Source organism: Momordica charantia, unplaced genomic scaffold (genome assembly GCF_013281855.1).
Source record: "Momordica charantia cultivar OHB3-1 unplaced genomic scaffold, Mcharantia_2.0 BLBB01000015.1, whole genome shotgun sequence".
Classification (NCBI taxonomy): Eukaryota; Viridiplantae; Streptophyta; class Magnoliopsida; order Cucurbitales; family Cucurbitaceae; genus Momordica; species Momordica charantia.
Window position 1 is genome coordinate 1 of NW_028275171.1, and position 25173 is coordinate 25173.

The 25173-nt window shown below is 40.3% G+C and overlaps 1 protein-coding gene, 1 non-coding gene and 1 pseudogene across 2 annotated transcripts; all 3 read left to right on the forward strand.

The window, feature by feature from the left end:
- Positions 1-4320: 4320 nt before the first annotated feature.
- Positions 4321-4989, forward strand: LOC148207950 (secreted RxLR effector protein 161 pseudogene; annotated as a pseudogene).
- A 2682-nt stretch (positions 4990-7671) lies between these two features.
- LOC148207951 (small nucleolar RNA R71) lies at positions 7672-7778 on the forward strand. Its single transcript, XR_015787555.1, has one exon. It is a non-coding gene; the product is annotated as a small nucleolar RNA R71 (small nucleolar RNA).
- A 10495-nt stretch (positions 7779-18273) lies between these two features.
- Positions 18274-21855, forward strand: LOC148207952 (uncharacterized). The gene is made up of 5 exons (XM_088118178.1): positions 18274-18680; positions 18747-19794; positions 20719-20824; positions 20923-21647; positions 21835-21855. Exons 1-5 carry the CDS (start codon positions 18274-18276, stop codon positions 21853-21855), a joined length of 2307 nt encoding a protein of 768 aa, XP_087974304.1.
- The last annotated feature ends 3318 nt before the right edge of the window (positions 21856-25173 follow it).

A 25173-nucleotide genomic window follows, 5' to 3' on the forward strand; every position in this document is an offset into this window, starting at 1 on the left:
CTCCTATTGCATAATCACTAGCATCACACAGGAGCTCGAAAGGTAAATCCCAATTATGTTCGATAATTATAGGGGTTGAACTTAAAGCAATTTCAACATTTCAAATGATTTTAAACATCATCAATCAAAAACAAATGGTCTATCATGTTCTAACAATGACACAAGGGTTTAGAAATTTTAGCAAAGTCTTTTATAAAGCGGCGGTAAAATCCCCCATGCCTAAAAAACTTCTAATCCTTTAACATTTATGGGAGGAGGTAGCTTTGAAATGAAATGTCTATCTGTTGAATTAGTTAAAGTTAAGATTATGTGGACTTAGTTAGAAGTTGTTTTAAAGTTGTTTAGATTTTGGTTTTAAATTTAGCAAATAATCTCCTTTTTTGTTAGGAAAGTTAGAAGGTTATTCCTAATTTTGTTTCCTCTTGTAACCTATAAATAGTGTCTCTATTCCTCATCTTTGATCAATCAATTTGAGAATTTATTTCTTCTCTCTTTTCTCGTGTATGTCTCTCTGGTGTCTCTATCCTTATTTTTTATGGTATCATAGCTAGGTTTAGATTGACACCAGAATGGTTAAAATAGCCATGATGACTGATGTGCGCAATGATGAGAGTTCCGACGGATCGAATACGACCTCAATTTCTCTCCCTAAAAGCACATCCACGACACCAACATCACTCTCTATCTTTGAAAACACTTCGCTCCAAATTACCTCTCCAAAACTCAACGGAAAAAATTTTCTGCAATGGTCTCGATCGGCCCCTCATAGTTATTCGTGGCCGCAGTCGACTCGGGTACATCAATGGCACGATAGCAGAACCAGATGAAGCTGACCCTTTTTTCCGTGTGGGATGCACAAAACTCAATGGTCATGGGCATGGCTTATTAACTCGGTGGAGGAGACATTAAGATCCTTCATCTTCTACTCAACAGCAAAGGATCTTTGGAATGCGCTCACTATGACTTTTTTTGATTTTGATAACTCGGCTCAATTGTTTGAATTACGCAATAAGGCACGTTCCTTACGACAAGGTCAATCCGATGTCACCTAATACTACAGGTCATTACGTAGGTTTGTGGGCTGAACTTGATTTATGTCTCAATCTCGAATGGGAGAACTCGAAGGATGCTGAACGCTTCCGCCAACACGTCGAGAAGAACGAATTTATGATTTTCTTGCATGTCTTCGTCTGGAATTAGATGATGTGCGTGGCCGCTTACTTGCCACAAAGCCAATCCCAGCCATTGACGAAATCTTCGCAGAAGTTCGCTGGGAGTCAAGCCGTAAACGTGTGATGATGGATACACACACAAACCTCTGTCCCTCTCACTGGAATCATCAGCTCTGGCGGCAACTAGGGTGCACCACCACCTTCATCCCGATCTACTCGTCGGAACAACCTATGGTGTGATCATTGTAAGCGCACAAACCATACAAAAGATCGGTGTTGGGAACTCCATGGTCGTCCTCAACGGAAGAATTTATCAGGGGATTATCGGCCACCTCCACCTACAATACTCCATCTTCTCGAACCAGCTCGTCCGGCTATCAAGTGGGCCCTAGTGTGTCAAACTCCCAAATTTGGCCATCTCTCTCCCTCCATTTTCGAAGGCACAACTTGAACAGCTCTATCGCCTCTTACACCGTCGGTTGAGTCTACTCCTTCGTCAAGTTTTGTGGCACAACGAGGTATTTTTTAGTGCAGCTTTAACAAGTCAGCAGCATTCCGATCAGTGGATCTTAGATTCGGGTGCAACTGATCATATGACCGCTTTTCATGATATGTTTACCATGTACTCACCAAACCCGATTCAGACACATGTCAAGCTTGCAGATAGGTCATCGGCCATTATTAAGGGCTTTGGTTCTGTTGTTCTTAGCCCAACATTACATTGCACTCAGTGCTCCATGTGCCTAAATTATGTTGCAATCTAATTTCTGTTCAGAAGTTGACTCATGATTTAAAAGTGTCAAGCCCTGTTTCACTGACTCTAAGTGTTTTTTCAGGACTTGATAACAGGACTTGAAACGTGGAACGATGATTGGAAATGCTGATGGCTTTGAAGGGCTCTACTACTTCAGAGGACCAAGTCTAAGAAATAAACAAGTTTTCCAGGTTGGTAGTGAGTCGAATTCTAGGGAACAACAAATTCTACTTTTACATCGCCGTTTAGGGCACCCGATTTTTCAGTATCTTAAACATTTGTACCCTTCACTTTTTCATAAAGATGACCTTTTTACTTGCGAAGTGTGTCAACTTGCAAAACCTCTCGTACATCTTATCCTTCTGTTGAGTATATACCATCCAGTCATTCACAATGATTCATAGTGATTTATGGGGGCCGTCTCGCATTAAACTATGTCCGGTAAACGTTGGTTCCTTACCTTCACTGATGACCACACTAGGGTTTGTTGGGTCTATTTACTTAAAGAAAAATCAGAAACTGCATCAATCTTTCAACAGTTTCATTCTCTCATTCATAATCAATTTAATACGAGAATAAAATTCTTCGCACAGATAAGGGGACAAAATATTTTAATCAAATATTGGGAACTTTTCTGTCTCAAAATGGAATCACTTACCAAAGTTCCTGTGTCATTACCCCCCAACAAAATGGTATAGCTGAAAGGAAAAATAGGCATCTTTTAGAAACTGCTCGTGCTCTCATGTTCACCAATTCTGTTCCTAACTGTTTTTGGGGTGATGTTGTCCTTACTGCTTGTTATCTCATTAATCGGATGCCCTCTCGTGTTCTGAAATTTAACACTCCACTAGAAATCTTACTCACTATCTATCCGCAAATTCGATCTATCCTCACAATTCCCCTCAAAATATTTGGATGTACTGCATTCACTCATGTTTATGATCATGAACGTCACAAATTGGAGCCAAAAGCCAGAAAGTGTGTCTTCCTTGGTTACTCTCCTACTCAAAAAGGCTATAAATGCTATTGTCCATTCACCAATAAATTTTACACTACCATGGATGTCACATTTTTTGAGTCTCAATCTTTTTTCTCCCCTAAATTCCCCTCAGGGGAAGACTGAGCCTATTAAAAGTAGTCTTGATGGAAATTTTTGGGAGATTGACGATCTAAATACCAGAATTGAGTCCCCTCAGTCAAAATACCTGAGATTGATGGTCTAAATACCGAGTCACCTCAGCCAAATACCTATCCCGATCGTCCCAATTACTCAGATAGAAGAGTCAGTTCCTATTATTTCCTGTAATAATGAAGATGATCAAGTCAACCCAAATCGAAGTGACAAGCAACCTGAGACTCTTGTTTTATTCTCGGCGACAAACGGTTCAAAGAGGAGTGGAGCCACCACAGCCTCAACAGCAAAGTCATGAATCCATCTCGTCCTTAGGTACTGAACAATCTACCCTTGTGCCTCAGACAATACTAATGATCTTGATCTTCCTATTGCACTTAGGAAGGGTGTGAGATCGTGTACTCAACATCCAATTGCTCGATGTATTGGTTATAGTCATTTATCTTCAGCAGTTCAGACCTTGGCTCTCAATCTGGAAGCCAATGAGGTACCAAAATCCATTCAGAGGCTATGAGCAATCCACAGTGGAAAAATGCGGTAGATGATGAAATGAAGGCTTTGAAGCTTAATGATACGTGGACAGTAGTTGATCGTCCTCAAGATAAACCAACGGTAGGATGCCGATGGATCTTTACTGTCAAATATAAGGCTGATGGGTCCATTGAAAGGTATAAAGCAAGATTGGTGGCCAAAGGATACTCTCAGACTTTTGGGGTAGACTATCAGGAGACATTTGCACCCGTTTCAAAATTAAACACAATCCGTGTCCTCTTGTCTCTTGCTGCAAATCTGGATTGGAAACTACAACAACTGGATGTCAAGAATGCATTCCTCAATGGAGATTTGGAAGAAGAGGTGTACATGGACCTTCTTCCTGGATTTGACATTGATAAGTATGATGGAAAGGTGTGTAAGCTGAAGAAATCTCTCTATGGTTTAAAACAATCCCCACGTGCATGGTTCAGGCAATTTTCAAAGGCTGTTTGTAAACAAGGATATACCCAAGCTCAAACTGACCATACAATGTTCTACAGGCACTCTCAAGGTAAGATCACCATCCTCATTGTTTATGTCGATGATATTATTGTCACAGGTGACTATCATGAAGAAATAGAGAGACTAAAACAGGCACTTGGAAAGGAGTTTGAAATAAAGGACCTGGGAACACTTCGGTATTTTCTAGGGATGGAAGTTGCACGGAGCAGAACTGGTATATCTGTGTGTCAAAGAAAATATGTATTAGACCTCTTGAAGGAACCGGAATGCTTGGATGTAAACCATCTGATACTCCAATAAGTCCCAATCATAAGTTGGGAGAGAGCCTAGATGGGGTACCCGTTGATAAAGGGAGATATCAGCGTCTTGTTGGAAGATTAATCTATTTATCCCACACTAGGCCGGATATTGCATTTGCAGTAAGTGTTGTAAGTCAATACATGCATGCTCCTACTGAAGAACACATGGAAGCCGTGTATCATATTCTTAGATATCTTAAAGGAACTCCAGGGCTTGGATTATTTTTCGGAAAGGATGATGACAGAAAGATTAAGGTGTTTACAGATGCTGATTGGGCAGGTTCTATTCAAGATAGGAGATCTACGACAGGATATTGTACCTTCGTATGGGGTAATCTTGTTACATGGAGGAGTAAGAAACGATCAGTTGTTGCAAGAAGTAGTGCTGAGGCTGAATTCAGGGTATTATCTCATGGTATTTGTGAGATAATGTGGCTGAAACTCCTCCTCCAAGAACTCAAGATCAGGTTTGATAGTTCAATGGAAGTCTATTGTGACAACAAGGCTGCAATTGCTATTGCACACAATCCAGTGTATCATGATCGTACTAAACATGTTGAGGTTGACAGGCATTTTATCAAGGAGAAGATTGAAGAGAAACTTATAAATCTGATGTATGTTCCATCATCAGATTAAGTTGCAGATATCCTAACAAAAGGACTCTTGAGACCCATATTTGAATGGTTGTTGATCAAGCTGAAACTGTTCAATCTGTATAGTCCAGCTTAAGGGGAGTGTTGAATTAGTTAGAAGTTAAGATTATGTGGACTTAGTTAGAAGTTGTTTTAAAGTTGTTTAGATTTTGTGTTTAAATTTAGCAAATAAATCTCCTTTTTTGTTAGGAAAGTTAGGAGGTTATTCCTAGATTTTGTTTCCTCTTGTAACCTATAAATAGTGTCTCTACTCCTCATCTTTGATCAATCAATTTGAGAATTTATTTCTTCTCTCTTTTCTCGTGTATGTCTCTCTGGTGTCTCTATCCTTAGTTTTTACTATCTTAGCGTGGTCTACCTCTATTCCTTGCTTGGAAATTTTGTGACCCAAAACAATACCCTCTTGTACCATGAAATGACACTTCTCCCAATTCAGGACTAGGTTTGTTTGTTCACATCTCTCCAATACTCTCTCCAAATTAACTAAACATGCGTCAAAAGAATTTCCAAAAACAGAAAAGTCATCCATAAAAACTTCTAGAATATTTTCTACCATGTCATAGAAGATGGCCATCATACACCTCTGAAAAGTCGCGGGTGCATTGCATAATCCAAAGGGCATTCGCCTGAAAGCGAACGTACCATACGGACACGTAAATGTTGTCTTCTCCTGGTCTTCTCGAGCAATAGTAATTTGATTATAACCCGAATATCCATCTAACAAAAAATAGAAATCCTTACCTGCCAGACGGTCGAGCATCTGGTCAATAAACGGTAGAGGAAAATGGTCTTTCTTTGTTACCTTGTTGAGTTTGCGATAGTCAATGCAAACTCTCCACCCACTCACAGTTCGGGTTGAGATGAGCTCATTCTCCTCGTTGGCCACCACAGTTATACCCCCTTTCTTTAGTACACACTGTACTGGGCTTACCCAGCTACTGTCGGATATTGGGTATATAACACCGGCGTCAAGCCATTTAAGAATTTCTTTCCTTACAACCTCTTTCATCTTCGAGTTCAACCACCTTTGACTCTCAATAGAGTTCTTAGCATCTTCTTCCAATAAGATTTTGTGCATGCAAAAGGCCGGGCTTATCCCTCGGATATCTGCTATCGTCCATCCAATGGCCTTTTTGTGCTTCTCCAAAATCTGCAATAAAGAATATTCATTAGTAGGTGATAAATTGGAAGCTATAATAATTGGTAAAGTGTCGTTATCCCCTAGATACGCATATTTCAAATGCGACGACAATGGCTTCTGCTCCAACGTGGGTGGTTCCACTATGGACGGAAGTAACGACTTGCATTCTTCCTTTTGTATTTTTTAAACAAGATTAGTCACATGGAACATGGAATGGTAAAACTGCCAGGATCGTTACATTTCATGGGTAGCGGGCTGCCTACGGCTTCACTACTACATTTTGTCATGGGTACCGGTTCATGCTCTTCTATCTTTTTCTTCCTAGAAACTATATCTTTCAAAAACTTAGCATAATTTGGCATTTGTTCTAGAGCATCTACTAACGGTATATTTATATGCAATTGTTTTAAAATATCTAAAAATTTTCTAAACTGGGAATTATTATTTTTCTTAACTAATCTTTGTGGAAACGGGGGAGTAGGGGTAAAAGAAGGTTGTACTTGTGGAGGAACACTCGGGGTGTCCTCATTACCTTTTCAAATATTTTATTTTTCTGGTGTTGTTGGATTCTCTGGTATCTTTACAGTTGGTTCAGTGGACGGAATCTGTACATCTGTAGTTGGCATTGTTGGTCCATCATATGCCAGTCCGCTCCTAAGGGTGACAGCTTTGCACTGTTCTTTCCCTTCTCGTTTTGGTAATTCAGTATGGCCTGAAAAAGAACCTTGTGGTCTATTCTTCAATTCATTGGCGAGCTGTCCCAATTGGGTCTCGAAATTCCTCATTGATGCCGCTTGGGATTGTATCACTGCGTCGGTTCGGGCCATGTACTCCTTCATCATATTCTCAAGATTTGAGTTGTTATTTTGAACTGGTGGAGTCTGTGTTCTCTGATTGTACTGCTGTTGCGGTGGCGGGATGTATTGCTGTGTAGGTGGAACATAGGGCTGCTTGTTCTGCTGGCTCTGCCCTTGATTAAAACCGCTCGAACCTCCTTGACCTCCTCATGAGAAATTAGGGTGGTGCGTCCAACCTGGGTTGTAGGTGTTCGAATATGGGTTAATGTTCCTATTGTTCCCATGTCCTACATAAAAAACGGAAGCAGGGTTATGTGGACAATTATCATAAATATGGTTTTCACTGCAAAATGAACAAATGAGATCGTTGACTTGGCAAACAGGGGCAGGAGTGCAATAATCCGACTGCACAGGTTGTATCGGCGTGGCTAATGGATTTTTTATACCCAACGCCATCTTTTTCAGCCTCTGGTTAATTGTAACCATCTCTTTTTGCATCGAGGTCGCAATGTCTAGAGCCAAAACTCCAGCTGGATCTTGCTTCTTTGGTGCTTCCCTAGATCTTTGCGAACACCATAGTTCGTTGTGTGAAGCTAAGTCATTTAGGATGTCGACTATCTCGTTGAATGTCTTCTTTGTAAAGGCTCCGTTGACAGCATTGTTTAGCATCATCTTAGTAGGATGATCTAAACCTCTAAAGAAATGTTCTATCTGGATGCATGCCGGCAAGCCATGGTTTGGACATTTCCTGATGAGTTCTTTAAATCTTTCCCACGCCTCGTGAACAGGTTCACGATCATACTGTCTAAAGGAGATGATCTCCTCTCTGATATCAGCGTGGCGAGTAGGTGGGAAGAATTTTGTTAAGAACTTCTCCACTAACGACCCCTATGTGGTGATGGATCCCAGTGGAAATGCATTGAGCCATGCTCTAGTTTGGTCCTTCAAAGAAAATGGAAAAAGTGTTAGTCTAAGAGCATTGTCTGTTATACCCGGTAATCGAAATGCATTTGCAATTTGAATGAATGATTTTAGATGATCATGTGGATCCTCATGTTCCTGCCCTCCAAAATGTCCAATTGTCTGCAAGATTTGGAACATCATTGGTTTAAGCTCAAAGTTTGCGTGGGCTGGAATAGGGTTGACTATCCATGAATCAAAGTTCTGAAAAGTCGTGGCGGCATATTCTCGCATTGCCACGTCTCTATTGTCCGCCATCTGGATATGGTTGAATTCATCATTTCTTGCGTGATCCCTCATATTACCGTTAACAGCAGGTGGATCAACCGGATCACGAGGTGGAATATCTGCCATTGATGTGTTCGTACTCTCTACCTCACTTTCAGGACTGATTTCACCTTCTCTCTCTTTTTGCTTTTCTAGTTGTTTTCGAAGTCTTTGCTCCTTTCGAGTTTTTCGAAGGGTCCGCTCAATCTCAGGGTCAAGGGGTAGAAGAAAAGATCTTGTGCTCATGCACTTTAACTTACCCTTGTGAGATAAACGACAAAAAATATAGAACAAAAACGGTGGATGGAAATTACACCCAACAACGATTCACAAAATAAAAACTAAAAGAATTTGAAAATAATTTTAAAACTAAAGTCCCCGGCAACGTTGCAAAAAACTTGACTGGTGGTTATGCTGAACGCACGCACTAGGCGTGGTAACAATTCTATAGATGCAAGCGCACACCTGTCAGAGTAATATAAAATGGATGGAGTATCCAAGTATCGATCCTCAAGGACTTCTAAATAATTTCCAAACTCTAAAGTTTTAAAGAATAGTGAACGTTGAAATGAGTGATTCTTGTAAAATGGGAAGTGGTCACAAATAATGGTTTTGGATTTGGGAATTGGTCTTATAATGGTAAAACCTAGCCCAAATTACTTCAAGTTAGCAAACAAAGAATCAAGGATACGTTAAGGACGATATGCATTTTACTTTAGGAACCAACGACTACGCTTTTCACTTGACTCATGTCTAAGCAAGTTCAAAGTCCTAAGACATTTCCTAATATGTCTATTATGAGAGATATCTTAGTTTTAGGATGGAAATAGTCGCAACCTCGGGTTAAGGTCCTATGTCTAGGCTACTTAACCGGAACCCTTATGTCTAAGGCGCTCCTCTCCTCGGTTTAACCACTCAACAATGCAAATAAGCAACCTTTTCAGTATTGACTTGTTATGACTTACAGTGGCCTTCTCTAAATCCTAACTTTTTGGGAAAACATGTTGAGCAATGAATGAAAAGCAAAAACACTACTTCTTAGCAACCCTTTTTAGAAATTAAAGGCTAACTATCCATAACCGGGCTAGAGACGGGAATTTAGAAAGACATATTGAAGAAAATACAGCAAGTAAACTGGTTGAAATTGGAATGCATGTGTGAAAACAAAAGTTAACTAACGGAGAGTTTTTCTCGGGATTGAGAGCTTCGCCCTTCTCTTTCAAGAAAGGGGGAGTGTCACGCGCTCTTTCCTCCAAAAACACAACTCTCTTAACTAAAAATAAAGAAAAGGCAAAGGGAAGATAAGCAAAGTGCTGGATTTTTATATATTTGAATAAGTAGAAAATAACTAAGTACAAATGGGAACAAAACAAAGCTCAAAAAAGGAATGTAAAGTGCTTGGGATTTAAAAACCAAAAGCAACTAATGAAAGCAACTCATAAGTACTTATAAAGCAACAAAGAAACACTAAAAATGATCAAGAGAAGGAAGCAAGGCTTGATGTCTTTGGTGGAGAAGCTGCTAGAATTTATAGCTGTGCAGAATTGGTTAAGTAGGTCCTAAAACGATGGTGAATCACCCATTTCCAACTCCTTTGACTTACTAAATCGTGCTCAAACTGATAGTGGAACACTTCTTCTACACGTATGCATCGGTTGAAACAACCAAAACGCACTGGAAGACGCGTTTCATTAAGGGCAAAGTTGGAAGAAAACCACGTTTTTGCAGCAGCCTAGGCATCTGGCGCCTCTTGAGGTATTTTCCGTCTTTTTGCTTCTTTTGATTAATTTCCACTCCCAAATGGTCCTAAAATGTCATAAATATAATATAAGCCAACCACAAACCATCATATATGAATTTTTCATGAATTGGAACTCAAATGACCGAGAAAAGTCCGAAACAAAGCTAAAACATAGTAAAAACAGCATCTAAAACCTTCTTTTTACGCATGTAAACAAGAGTAATCATGTATAAGCTCTAAGGGCTCTTTGGCTCTATAACATTTTCCAGTAAAAGGTCTTTTAGTAATCTTGCCTTCAAAACAAGACTCACATGGTGGTAAAGAATCGTCTTCTAACTTACTTAAAATGCCATTCTTAACCAACCTCCCTATCCTATTGAGATTAATGTGACCTAATCTTAAGTGCCAAAGATAGGTATCTTCCTTTTGAGAAACTTTTTGCCTTTTATTTTGAGTTCTAGCATTTTTAAACAACTTGGTATTTAAAACTGCTTTCGTTATGGTTGGTCTTAGCACATACAAGTTGTTTTCAAGCAAAGCAGAACAAATATTAACACCTTTTCTCGAAATGAACGCTTCATTCATATGAAAAGAAATTGAATACATATGTTCCAACAAACAAGAAATTGAAATTAAGTTCCTTTTAATTTTAGGAACAACGTACACATTATCTAATAATATATACATATTCTTATTTGTAAACAACTTGAGCTCCCCTACCGCCACAGCTGAGACGACCTCTCCCGTTCCGACCTTGAGAGTCATCTCTCCCGCGTCAAGCTGCCTCCAGGAACTAATTCCCTGAAATGAAGAACAAACGTGATTAGTGGCGCCTGAATCCAGTATCCAGGCGGAGTCATCATTCTCCACTAAACATGTTTCCAATACAAGTAAATCATATTTACCTTCGTTGGCTTTCATCTTTTCGGCCAAGTACTTTGGGCAGTTGCGCTTCCAATGCCCGTCCATATTGCAGTGGAAACACTTTCCTTTCTCTGCAACCTTGACCTTTCCTTTCTGGGCAGCAGCAGTTGAGTTAGGTTTAGACCCTTTACCAGCAGCCTTCTTCTTGGGCGCAGACCTCGTTCCAGAGGACGATCCTTTGTTGAACCTCTTTGAGGTGGCAACATTTGCCTCCCCTTCTTGTCCCTTACATTTCATAAGAGACTGGTAGGTTTGCAGCTCGTTTAGGAGCGTGTTAAGAGTGTACTCCAACTTATTCATAACCGCATTGCTGCGGAATGGAAGGAAACTCTTCGGAAGAGATTCCAGATTAAAGCTGACCTGACTCTGCTCGTCTATGACGGCCCTGTTCGACTCAGCCACGTTGAAGTGGACCATTAGGTTGAGAACGTGTTCTCGCACTGAGAAGCCCTCCTTCATGCGGGAGTTGTAAATGAACTTAAGGGCTTCATGTCGAGCCTGTGAGGACGGTTGTCCAAACATGCTCTGCAGCGAGTCCATGATCTCCTTAGTGGTGACCGTGTCCTCGTGCTTCTTGGCAAGCACATCAGATATGCTCGCCAAGATGTAGACCTTGGCCTTGTCATTGGCCTTGATCCACCTGTCATAGGCGTTGCGCACCGCCACATTGGCGTTAGGCGCAGGAGCTTGAGGACAATCCTCTTGCAAGACGAACATAAGCTCATCTATCACGAGAATAGTGTTTAGGTTTGACTTCCATTGTTTGTAATTTTTGCCATTAAGTCTTTGCGCGGCTAAGAGTGCAATAATGGAAGTAGACATGCTGAAAGTAAAAACAAATCTGTATTAGTTTCATGCATTAACCTTTTATACCCAATCAAAATTTTAGCAAAACTAATTAAGCACCCTAACAAAATTGTTTTGCAACGACGCTTCAGTGATTTAGAGCAACAGCCACCGTAGGGCGGACAGGTACTTGACTGGGTGTTTATGCTGAACGCACGCACTAAGCGTGGTAACAATTATATAGATGCAAGCGCACACCTGTCAGAGTAATATAAAATGGATGGAGTATCCAAGTATCGATCCTCAAGGACTTCTAAATAATTTCCAAACTCTGAAGTTTTAAAGAATAGTGAATGTTGAAATGAGTGATTCTTGTAAAATGGGAAGTGGTCACAAATAATGGTTTTGGATTTGGGATTTGGACTTATAATAATAAAACCTAGCCCGATTTACTTCAAGTTAGCCAACAAAGAATCAAGGACATGCTAAGGATAATATGCATTTTACTTTAGAAACCGGGCTAGAGACGGGAATTTAGAAAGACATATTGAAGAAAATACAGCAAGTAAAATGGTTGAAATTGGAATGCATGTGTGAAAACAAAAGTTAACTAACAGAGAGTTTTTCTCGAGATTGAGAGCTTCGCCCTTCTCTTTCAAGCAAGGGGGAGTGTCACGTGCTCTTTCCTCCAAAAACACAACTCTCTTAACTAAAAATAAAGTAAAGGCAAAGGGAAGATAAGCAAAGTGCTGGATTTTTATATATTTGAATAAGTAGAAAATAACTAAGTACAAACAGGAACAAAACAAAGCTCAATAAAGGAATGTAAAGTGCTCGGGATTTAAAAACCAAAAGCAACTAATGAAAGCAACTCAAAAGTACTTAGAAAGCAACAAAGAAACACTAAAAATGATCCAGAGAAGGAAGCAAGGCTTGATGCCTTTGGTGGAGAAGCTGCTGGAATTTATAGCTGTGCAGAATTGGTTAGGTAGGTCCTAAAACGATGGTGAATCACCCATTTCCAACTCCTTTGACTGACTAAATCGTGCTCAAACTGATAGTGGAACACTTCTTCTACACGTATGCATCGGTTGGAACCACCAAAACGCACTGGAAGACGCGTTTCATTAAGGGCAAAGTTGGAAGAAAACCACGTTTTCTGCAGCAGCCTAGGCGTCTGGCGCCTCCTGAGGTATTTTTCCGTCTTTTTGCTTCTTTTGATTAATTTCCACTCCCAAATGGTCCTAAAATGTCATAAATATAATATAAGCCAACCACAAACCATCATATATGAATTTTTCATGAATTGGAACTCAAATGACCGAGAAAAGTCCGAAGCAAAGCTAAAACATAGTAAAAACAGCATCTAAAACCTTCTTTTTACGCTTGTAAACAAGCGTAATCACACCCCCAAACTTAACTTTTTGCTTGTCCTCAAGCAAATACCATTCTATTGCCTTTGTAAGCTTAGTCACTATAAACCAAGTTTGAAATGATAAAAACTTTCTCTTTCAAAATCCTTTTTCCTTTCAAAAATAGAAAACGTTTTCAAATACCCCTAAGGAATCTGCACACTCCCTATTTCAACCGAGACTTTCAATCATAAATTGTCTCAAGTTATAGATATGTTGCACGACTTCTCGAACCTGATCTCGCAGCTATTGGTTCTCCTCCCGGAGACGACGGATCTCCGATGTAGGAGACGTCCCGGTACCTTCCCTTATTTGTAGCGCATGGGCGATAATTCTCCGAATATTCTTCTCTTCCACAATTGGGGCATCTCTCTTAATTTGATCCTCAAGGAGCTGTACACCTTGTCGCAAGCATAAAGAAGTGACCAAGCGTGGGTGATAAAGCTTACCACGTGTCCGGTGGGCACACTCATGGATACTGGTATTGATCAATTCTCCATAATTCACATCTATGCCCTTTAGCATGACATAAACCAGCAGAGCCCTATCCTGAGTGACATGTTCATCATGCTCCGTTGGCAGAATTCTGTTTTTGACTATGTATAACCATCCTGCAGCAGTTAGGGAAACATCCTCGGGTTTTAGTCGTACCTTGCCATGAGTAGTCAAATCCCAAGTGGCAGAGGGCTTCCCAACACATTCTAGAGCCTCATCAAGCTGTTCTAGAGTCGGAGTCACTAACATCTTATTGCCCACAGCATCTCTGATATTCTTAATGTTGAAGGTGTAGTTGATCTAAGTGGCATCAAACCTTATTTCCTTCCCACGCACTATGGCTATATGTGACTGGGGATGGACAACAGCATAGAACTCTCTAACTAACTCCAAACCTCACATTGTATGGGCTGAATGAGTGGTCTCCATTCTTTATCTCTAGCGGTCTCCCTCCAATCATCAGGCACATCTCCTAGAGTGAGATCGAATCCCAATTCTGTCATAATCTTACGGGATTTCATTAATGAAGTGCGAGTGGCTAAATTTGCCGCGTTCCATTACGTCTCGACCTCCTCTCCCTCAGATAAGTCTAGTTCGATGGTATCAACTGGCCCAGGTGCCACTACCTTCTTCTTAGCTTCAGATGCTTTAGCTTTCGTAGCTCTCGTTTTAGGTTCATTTATGGGCACTGTCGGCTTCTTAGTCTGAACTGCACGACGTTTTGAACTCTTTTTCTCCCACCTCTTGTATTGGAACATTTCCCTTATCGTCTGCGTGTCCTCAGGATCTTCTTTGCTGGTAGGTTCTTGAGTATTATTCTCCCCAACCTTGGATCTACCTGTATCACACCCAAGCAGGTTAACTGCATTAGAAGGAATAGTGTGAGCATCGCTTACCCCTGGTAGAGTGGCCATCGGTGTGACATACTCATCCGTTGCCAACGGAGTAGATCCAGTTGCCCCAGTAGGCAACTCTTGGTGACTACAAAATGCTCCTTCTGTAGGTGTATCCAATGGGGAAGGTTCCTGAGTATCTGTTCTCACCACTTCGTTCTCGGTATCCTCCGTTTCCGGCATATTTGAACAATTGCCTCGTGAAACCAGTAGAAAATCATCATTACCATCTCCTGGTGTAATAATCAATGGAGATGAATAAAACTGCTCCTCATCCCTGTTCTCCATAGATGAATCCTTAGACGTCAGACGCCTACTACTCCCATTTTCCTCAATTTCTGGGTCCGACATCACCTTCTTGCCCTTCCTCTTTTGTCCTATCGAGACCCCGGGCTCTAGCCTATGGCTATGGCTCTTCTCTTGCTCTCCTCCATGCTCATCTCCTGTATCCATTGGCATATTGGTTGGGATTGGCATCCTAGGAGGCTCTAAGGGTTTTAGGTGTCCCATGTTGAAGGTACTCAATATGTTAGGGTTCAATTGGGGTGCTTGAGGTCCTCTTTCTAGGAATGGAAGTTGAGGTGGTGGGGGAAACCTAGGTGAAATCATCCCATAATTGTGTGGAGGTACCCAATGACCCATTTCATAATAAGGTGGAAGACTAGGAAATAGAGTAGATGAGTTGGGCATTCCATAAGGATGAACACTAGCTGGAATTTGCATTTGAGACAAGGGAAAATGATAGGAAGGAACCGGGTTAAACATAAACGGTTGGTACATACCCGGATTGATCATTGGAGGAAGTTGTTGAGGATTTTCAGCCCTAAACTCATTGTTTTGAGGTATACTAAGGGTGGGTAGTTGCTGAAAATTTACATAACCATGTGGAGCCATTATAGGAGGTTGTGTAGGAGCTTGGGAAGGAGAAGTAGGGAGTGAAATGTGTTGAGAAGAAGAAGCCATAGAAAGAAATAAAGGCTGGAATTTTCTGCTTCTTCTTGGTTGTGGCCGAAATCGAGAACAATGGTGGAGAAGGGAGTGGGTTTTTTGAAAAACAAAGGGGAGGAAGAGAGTTGTGTGAGTTTTGGTGGAGGTGCAAGGCTTAGGCAATGGGTCTATTTAAAGCTTTCCCCAAACTAAATCCTAAATGGAAAGGGATTGTGATTTAAGTTCAACTAGGTTTCCTAAACCTAACAGGAAAAAATAAGTTTGAATTCCAAATAGGAGTAGGTAAACAAGATTTGAAGTATTTTTGAGTTTAAGGAGAGATTTGAAACTTAAATCACAAAGGATTAATGTTTGACCCAAAATAAAACCCATAAAATTCGAAATTGAAACCCAAATCATGAAGGAAAAAGAAATTCGAAATACTGGAAAAAACAGAGCAGGCGCCAGGCGCCTGCGTAATTTTTTTCAACGTTTTTTTTTTCTTTCTTTTTTTTCAACGTTTTCAAAAACATTCTCTTAATAAGAAATTTTTTTTTATAATTAAACAAAAAGAATGCAAGATACAAAAACTTCATTCTTTTACTTTTGTTCTTTCAAAACGGATAAGGAAAAACATTTTTCGCAAACATTTATTGACCTGAAAGTTGAATAGAGGTTTTTCCTCTATCCACTGGTTCTCCAAAATACGGCTTAAGTCTCTGCCCATTTACTTTAAAAATACTTCCCTTAGAGTCAACTAGATCCACTGCCCCATATGGGTAGACTTTAAAAATTTTAAAGGGACCGGACCATCTAGACTTAAGTTTCCCAGGAAAAAGTTTCAACCTAGAATTGAATAACAGAACCAGATCACCTTCTTGAAGATTGTTCGGTCGAAGACGCCTATCATGCCACTGTTTAGTTTTTTCCTTAAACAGCTTAGCATTCTCATAAGAAAATTGCCTGTGTTCTTCTAATTCCAACAATTGTAACATCCTCGCTTCACCTGCAGCCGACAAATCAAAATTTAATTTCTTAATAGCCCAAAATGCTTTATATTCTAGCTCAAGAGGCAAATGACATGCTTTTCCAAAGACTAGCCTATAGGGGGACATGCCGAGGGGAGTCTTAAATGCTGTCCTATATGCCCAAAGTGAATCATCAAGCTTCAAAGACCAATCCCTACGGTTAAGATTTACAGTTTTTTCTAAAATGTTTTTTATCTCCCTATTAGATATTTCGGCTAACCCATTCGACTGAGGATGATATGCTGTTGCAACCCTATGCCGCACATTGTATTTAGCCAGCAACTTTAGCATAGACCGATTCACAAAATGAGCCCCCCCATCGCTTATCAGACAACGTGGGGTTCCATAACGCGTAAAAATGTGCTTTTGCAAAAAACGAATGACAACTTTAGAATCATTGGTAGCAGTTGCAATGGCTTCTATCCATTTCGAAACATAATCTACTGCTAACAATATATAAAGCTTACCATTAGAAGATGGAAATGGACCCATAAAATCTATACCCCACACATCAAATATTTCAATCTCCAAGATCGGGGTTTGAGGCATTTCGTGGCGTTTAGACATATTACCTGTCCGTTGACATTTGTCACAAACCTGCGCAAACTTATGTGCATTTTTGAACAGAGTGGGCCAAAAGAACCCACTTTGCAAAACCTTGGCTGCGGTTTTGTGTCCTGCAAAATGTCCTCCATATGGAGACATATGACAAGCGTCTAATATCGTCTCGTGCTCTTCTTCTGCTACACACCTGCGTAAGATATTGTCAGGTCCTAGCTTATATAAAAAAGGTTCATCCCAACGATAAAATCGAACTGCATTTAGAAATTTCTTTAACTGTTGCTTGTTAAACTCATAAGGAACTATTCGACTTACCAAATAATTTGCTATATCGGCATACCACGAAACTGAATCAACTCGCAAGAGTTGCTCGTCAATAAACTATTCACGTATAACAGTTCCATCATCACAGAGCGGAGATTCCAATCTAGACAGGTGATCAGCAACTTGGTTTTCAGTACCCTTCCTGTCCTTAACTTCAATATCAAACTCTTGAAGTAACAAAATCCACCGTATCAAACGTGGTTTCGCATCTTTTTTAGCAAATAAATATTTTAAAGCAGAATGGTCAGTAAAAACAATGACTTTTGTGCCTATCAAGTAAGACCTAAACTTATCAAAGGCGAACACAACTGCTAACAGTTTCTTTTCAGTAGTATTGTAATTGAGTTGTGCACCGGTCAGAGTCTTACTAGCATAATACACAGGATGCAAGATCTTGTTTTTACGTTGACCTAACATAGCTCCTATTGCATAATCACTAGCATCACACATGAGCTCGAAAGGTAAATCCCAATTATGTTCGATAATTATAGGGGTTGAACTTAAAGCAACTTTCAACATTTCAAATGATTTTAAACAGTCATCATCAAAAACAAATGGTCTATCATGTTCTAACAATTGACACAAGGGTTTAGAAATTTTAGCAAAGTCTTTTATAAAGCGGCGGTAAAATCCCCCATGCCCTAAAAAACTTCTAATCCCTTTAACATTTATGGGAGGAGGTAGCTTTGAAATGATGTCTATCTGTTGAATTAGTTAGAAGTTAAGATTATGTGGACTTAGTTAGAAGTTGTTTTAAAGTTGTTTAGATTTTGTGTTTAAATTTAGCAAATAAATCTCCTTTTTTGTTAGGAAAGTTAGAAGGTTATTCCTAGATTTTGTTTCCTCTTGTAACCTATAAATAGTGTCTCTATTCCTCATCTTTGATCAATCAATTTGAGAATTTATTTCTTCTCTCTTTTCTCGTGTATGTCTCTCTGGTGTCTCTATCCTTAGTTTTTATGGTATCAGAGCTAGGTTTAGATTGACACCAGAATGGTTAAAATAGCCATGATGACTGATGTGCGCAAGGATGAGAGTTCCGACGGATCGAATACGACCTCAATTTCTCTCCCTAAAAGCACATCCACGACACCTCACATCTCTATCTTTGAAAACACTTCGCTCCAAATTACCTCTCCAAAACTCAACGGAAAAAATTTTCTGCAATGGTCTCGATCGGCCCTCATAGTTATTCGTGGCCGCAGTCGACTCGGGTACATCAATGGCACGATAGCAGAACCAGATGAAGCTGACCCATTTTTTTCCGTGTGGGATGCACAAAACTCAATGGTCATGGCATGGCTTATTAACTCGGTGGAGGAGGACATTAAAGAATCCTTCATCTTCTACTCAACAGCAAAGGATCTTTGGAATGCGCTCACTATGACTTTTTTTGATTTTGATAACTCGGCTCAATTGTTTGAATTACGCAATAAGGCACGTTCCTTACGACAAGGTCAATCCGATGTCACCTAATACTACAGGTCATTACGTAGGTTGTGGGCTGAACTTGATTTATGTCTCAATCTCGAATGGGAGAACTCGAAGGATGCTGAACGCTTCCGCAAACACGTCGAGAAGGAACGAATTTATGATTTTCTTGCATGTCTTCGTCTGGAATTAGATGATGTGCGTGGCCGCTTACTTGCCACAAAGCCAATCCCAGCCATTGACGAAATCTTCGCAGAAGTTCGCTGGGAGTCAAGCCGTAAACGTGTGATGATGGGTGATACACACACAAAACCTCTGTCCCTCTCACTGGAATCATCAGCTCTGGCGGCACGAGGTGCACCACCACCTTCATCCCGATCTACTCGTCGGAACAACCTATGGTGTGATCATTGTAAGCGCACAAACCATACAAAAGATCGGTGTTGGGAACTCCATGGTCGTCCTCAACGGAAGAATTTATCAGGGGATTATCGGCCACCTCCACCTACAAATACTCCATCTTCTCGAACCAGCTCGTCCGGCTATCAAGTGGGCCCTAGTGTGTCAAACTCCCAAAATTTGGCCATCTCTCTCCCTCCATTTTCGAAGGCACAACTTGAACAGCTCTATCGCCTCTTAACACCGTCGGTTGAGTCTACTCCTTCGTCAAGTTTTGTGGCACAACGAGGTATTTTTAGTGCAGCTTTAACAAGTCAGCAGCATTCCGATCAGTGGATCTTAGATTCGGGTGCAACTGATCATATGACCGCTTTTCATGATATGTTTACCATGTACTCACCAAACCCGATTCAGACACATGTCAAGCTTGCAGATAGGTCATCGGCCATTATTAAGGGCTTTGGTTCTGTTGTTCTTAGCCCAAACATTACATTGCACTCAGTGCTCCATGTGCCTAAATTATGTTGCAATCTAATTTCTGTTCAGAAGTTGACTCATGATTTAAAGTGTCAAGCCCTGTTCACTGACTCTAAGTGTTTGTTTCAGGACTTGATAACGGGAACGATGATTGGAAATGCTGATGGCTTTGAAGGGCTCTACTACTTCAGAGGACCAAGTCTAAGAAATAAACAAGTTTTCCAGGTTGGTAGTGAGTCGAATTCTAGGGAACAACAAATTCTACTTTTACATCGCCGTTTAGGGCACCCGATTTTTCAGTATCTTAAACATTTGTACCCTTCACTTTTTCATAAAGATGACCTTTTTACTTGCGAAGTGTGTCAACTTGCAAAACACTCTCGTACATCTTATCCTTCTGTTGAGTATATACCATCCAGTCCATTCACAATGATTCATAGTGATTTATGGGGGCCGTCTCGCATTAAAACTATGTCCGGTAAACGTTGGTTCCTTACCTTCACTGATGACCACACTAGGGTTTGTTGGGTCTATTTACTTAAAGAAAAATCAGAAACTGCATCAATCTTTCAACAGTTTCATTCTCTCATTCATAATCAATTTAATACGAGAATAAAAATTCTTCGCACAGATAAGGGGACAAAATATTTTAATCAAATATTGGGAACTTTTCTGTCTCAAAATGGAATCACTTACCAAAGTTCCTGTGTCATTACCCCCCAACAAAATGGTATAGCTGAAAGGAAAAATAGGCATCTTTTAGAAACTGCTCGTGCTCTCATGTTCACCAATTCTGTTCCTAACTGTTTTTGGGGTGATGCTGTCCTTACTGCTTGTTATCTCATTAATCGGATGCCCTCTCGTGTTCTGAAATTTAACACTCCACTAGAAATCTTACTCACTATCTATCCGCAAATTCGATCTATCCTCACAATTCCCCTCAAAATATTTGGATGTACTGCATTCACTCATGTTTATGATCATGAACGTCACAAATTGGAGCCAAAAGCCAGAAAGTGTGTCTTCCTTGGTTACTCTCCTACTCAAAAAGGCTATAAATGCTATTGTCCATTCACCAATAAATTTTACACTACCATGGATGTCACATTTTTTGAGTCTCAATCTTTTTTCTCCCTAAATTCCCCTCAGGGGAAGACTGAGCCTATTAAAAGTAGTCTTGATGGAAATTTTTGGGAGATTGACGATCTAAATACCAGAATTGAGTCCCCTCAGTCAAAAATACCTGAGATTGATGGTCTAAATACCGAGTCACCTCAGCCAAAATACCTATCCCGATCGTCCCAATTACTCAGATAGAAGAGTCAGTTCCTATTATTTCCTGTAATAATGAAGATGATCAAGTCAACCCAAATCGAAGTGACAAGCAACCTGAGACTCTTGTTTATTCTCGGCGACAAACGGTTCAAAGAGGAGTGGAGCCACCACAGCCTCAACAGCAAAGTCATGAATCCATCTCGTCCTTAGGTACTGAACAATCTACCCTTGTGCCTCAAGACAATACTAATGATCTTGATCTTCCTATTGCACTTAGGAAGGGTGTGAGATCGTGTACTCAACATCCAATTGCTCGATGTATTGGTTATAGTCATTTATCTTCAGCAGTTCAGACCTTGGCTCTCAATCTGGAAGCCAATGAGGTACCAAAATCCATTCAAGAGGCTATGAGCAATCCACAGTGGAAAAATGCGGTAGATGATGAAATGAAGGCTTTGAAGCTTAATGATACGTGGACAGTAGTTGATCGTCCTCAAGATAAACCAACGGTAGGATGCCGATGGATCTTTACTGTCAAATATAAGGCTGATGGGTCCATTGAAAGGTATAAAGCAAGATTGGTGGCCAAAGGATACTCTCAGACTTTTGGGGTAGACTATCAGGAGACATTTGCACCCGTTTCAAAATTAAACACAATCCGTGTCCTCTTGTCTCTTGCTGCAAATCTGGATTGGAAACTACAACAACTGGATGTCAAGAATGCATTCCTCAATGGAGATTTGGAAGAAGAGGTGTACATGGACCTTCTTCCTGGATTTGACATTGATAAGTATGATGGAAAGGTGTGTAAGCTGAAGAAATCTCTCTATGGTTTAAAACAATCCCCACGTGCATGGTTCAGGCAATTTTCAAAGGCTGTTTGTAAACAAGGATATACCCAAGCTCAAACTGACCATACAATGTTCTACAGGCACTCTCAAGGTAAGATCACCATCCTCATTGTTTATGTCGATGATATTATTGTCACAGGTGACTATCATGAAGAAATAGAGAGACTAAAACAGGCACTTGGAAAGGAGTTTGAAATAAAGGACCTGGGAACACTTCGGTATTTTCTAGGGATGGAAGTTGCACGGAGCAGAACTGGTATATCTGTGTGTCAAAGAAAATATGTATTAGACCTCTTGAAGGAAACCGGAATGCTTGGATGTAAACCATCTGATACTCCAATAAGTCCCAATCATAAGTTGGGAGAGAGCCTAGATGGGGTACCCGTTGATAAAGGGAGATATCAGCGTCTTGTTGGAAGATTAATCTATTTATCCCACACTAGGCCGGATATTGCATTTGCAGTAAGTGTTGTAAGTCAATACATGCATGCTCCTACTGAAGAACACATGGAAGCCGTGTATCATATTCTTAGATATCTTAAAGGAACTCCAGGGCTTGGATTATTTTTCGGAAAGGATGATGACAGAAAGATTAAGGTGTTTACAGATGCTGATTGGGCAGGTTCTATTCAAGATAGGAGATCTACGACAGGATATTGTACCTTCGTATGGGGTAATCTTGTTACATGGAGGAGTAAGAAACGATCAGTTGTTGCAAGAAGTAGTGCTGAGGCTGAATTCAGGGTATTATCTCATGGTATTTGTGAGATAATGTGGCTGAAACTCCTCCTCCAAGAACTCAAGATCAGGTTTGATAGTTCAATGGAAGTCTATTGTGACAACAAGGCTGCAATTGCTATTGCACACAATCCAGTGTATCATGATCGTACTAAACATGTTGAGGTTGACAGGCATTTTATCAAGGAGAAGATTGAAGAGAAACTTATAAATCTGATGTATGTTCCATCATCAGATTAAGTTGCAGATATCCTAACAAAAGGACTCTTGAGACCCATATTTGAATGGTTGTTGATCAAGCTGAAACTGTTCAATCTGTATAGTCCAGCTTAAGGGGGAGTGTTGAATTAGTTAGAAGTTAAGATTATGTGGACTTAGTTAGAAGTTGTTTTAAAGTTGTTTAGATTTTGTGTTTAAATTTAGCAAATAAATCTCCTTTTTTGTTAGGAAAGTTAGGAGGTTATTCCTAGATTTTGTTTCCTCTTGTAACCTATAAATAGTGTCTCTACTCCTCATCTTTGATCAATCAATTTGAGAATTTATTTCTTCTCTCTTTTCTCGTGTATGTCTCTCTGGTGTCTCTATCCTTAGTTTTTACTATCTTAGCGTGGTCTACCTCTATTCCTTGCTTGGAAATTTTGTGACCCAAAACAATACCCTCTTGTACCATGAAATGACACTTCTCCCAATTCAGGACTAGGTTTGTTTGTTCACATCTCTCCAATACTCTCTCCAAATTAACTAAACATGCGTCAAAAGAATTTCCAAAAACAGAAAAGTCATCCATAAAAACTTCTAGAATATTTTCTACCATGTCATAGAAGATGGCCATCATACACCTCTGAAAAGTCGCGGGTGCATTGCATAATCCAAAGGGCATTCGCCTGAAAGCGAACGTACCATACGGACACGTAAATGTTGTCTTCTCCTGGTCTTCTCGAGCAATAGTAATTTGATTATAACCCGAATATCCATCTAACAAAAAATAGAAATCCTTACCTGCCAGACGGTCGAGCATCTGGTCAATAAACGGTAGAGGAAAATGGTCTTTCTTTGTTACCTTGTTGAGTTTGCGATAGTCAATGCAAACTCTCCACCCACTCACAGTTCGGGTTGAGATGAGCTCATTCTCCTCGTTGGCCACCACAGTTATACCCCCTTTCTTTAGTACACACTGTACTGGGCTTACCCAGCTACTGTCGGATATTGGGTATATAACACCGGCGTCAAGCCATTTAAGAATTTCTTTCCTTACAACCTCTTTCATCTTCGAGTTCAACCACCTTTGACTCTCAATAGAGTTCTTAGCATCTTCTTCCAATAAGATTTTGTGCATGCAAAAGGCCGGGCTTATCCCTCGGATATCTGCTATCGTCCATCCAATGGCCTTTTTGTGCTTCTCCAAAATCTGCAATAAAGAATATTCATTAGTAGGTGATAAATTGGAAGCTATAATAATTGGTAAAGTGTCGTTATCCCCTAGATACGCATATTTCAAATGCGACGACAATGGCTTCTGCTCCAACGTGGGTGGTTCCACTATGGACGGAAGTAACGACTTGCATTCTTCCTTTTGTATTTTTTAAACAAGATTAGTCACATGGAACATGGAATGGTAAAACTGCCAGGATCGTTACATTTCATGGGTAGCGGGCTGCCTACGGCTTCACTACTACATTTTGTCATGGGTACCGGTTCATGCTCTTCTATCTTTTTCTTCCTAGAAACTATATCTTTCAAAAACTTAGCATAATTTGGCATTTGTTCTAGAGCATCTACTAACGGTATATTTATATGCAATTGTTTTAAAATATCTAAAAATTTTCTAAACTGGGAATTATTATTTTTCTTAACTAATCTTTGTGGAAACGGGGGAGTAGGGGTAAAAGAAGGTTGTACTTGTGGAGGAACACTCGGGGTGTCCTCATTACCTTTTCAAATATTTTATTTTTCTGGTGTTGTTGGATTCTCTGGTATCTTTACAGTTGGTTCAGTGGACGGAATCTGTACATCTGTAGTTGGCATTGTTGGTCCATCATATGCCAGTCCGCTCCTAAGGGTGACAGCTTTGCACTGTTCTTTCCCTTCTCGTTTTGGTAATTCAGTATGGCCTGAAAAAGAACCTTGTGGTCTATTCTTCAATTCATTGGCGAGCTGTCCCAATTGGGTCTCGAAATTCCTCATTGATGCCGCTTGGGATTGTATCACTGCGTCGGTTCGGGCCATGTACTCCTTCATCATATTCTCAAGATTTGAGTTGTTATTTTGAACTGGTGGAGTCTGTGTTCTCTGATTGTACTGCTGTTGCGGTGGCGGGATGTATTGCTGTGTAGGTGGAACATAGGGCTGCTTGTTCTGCTGGCTCTGCCCTTGATTAAAACCGCTCGAACCTCCTTGACCTCCTCATGAGAAATTAGGGTGGTGCGTCCAACCTGGGTTGTAGGTGTTCGAATATGGGTTAATGTTCCTATTGTTCCCATGTCCTACATAAAAAACGGAAGCAGGGTTATGTGGACAATTATCATAAATATGGTTTTCACTGCAAAATGAACAAATGAGATCGTTGACTTGGCAAACAGGGGCAGGAGTGCAATAATCCGACTGCACAGGTTGTATCGGCGTGGCTAATGGATTTTTTATACCCAACGCCATCTTTTTCAGCCTCTGGTTAATTGTAACCATCTCTTTTTGCATCGAGGTCGCAATGTCTAGAGCCAAAACTCCAGCTGGATCTTGCTTC

Bases quoted from the DNA above. Each gene is read 5' to 3' on its own strand.
- LOC148207952 (XM_088118178.1), top strand. From the start codon at position 18,274: ATGACTGATGTGCGCAAGGATGAGAGTTCCGACGGATCGAATACGACC. The intron at 18,681-18,746 runs GTTTGAATTACG...CTAATACTACAG, and splicing joins TTTGATAACTCGGCTCAATT to GTCATTACGTAGGTTGTGGG. The intron at 20,825-20,922 runs GTCTAAATACCG...GTAATAATGAAG, and splicing joins AAAAATACCTGAGATTGATG to ATGATCAAGTCAACCCAAAT.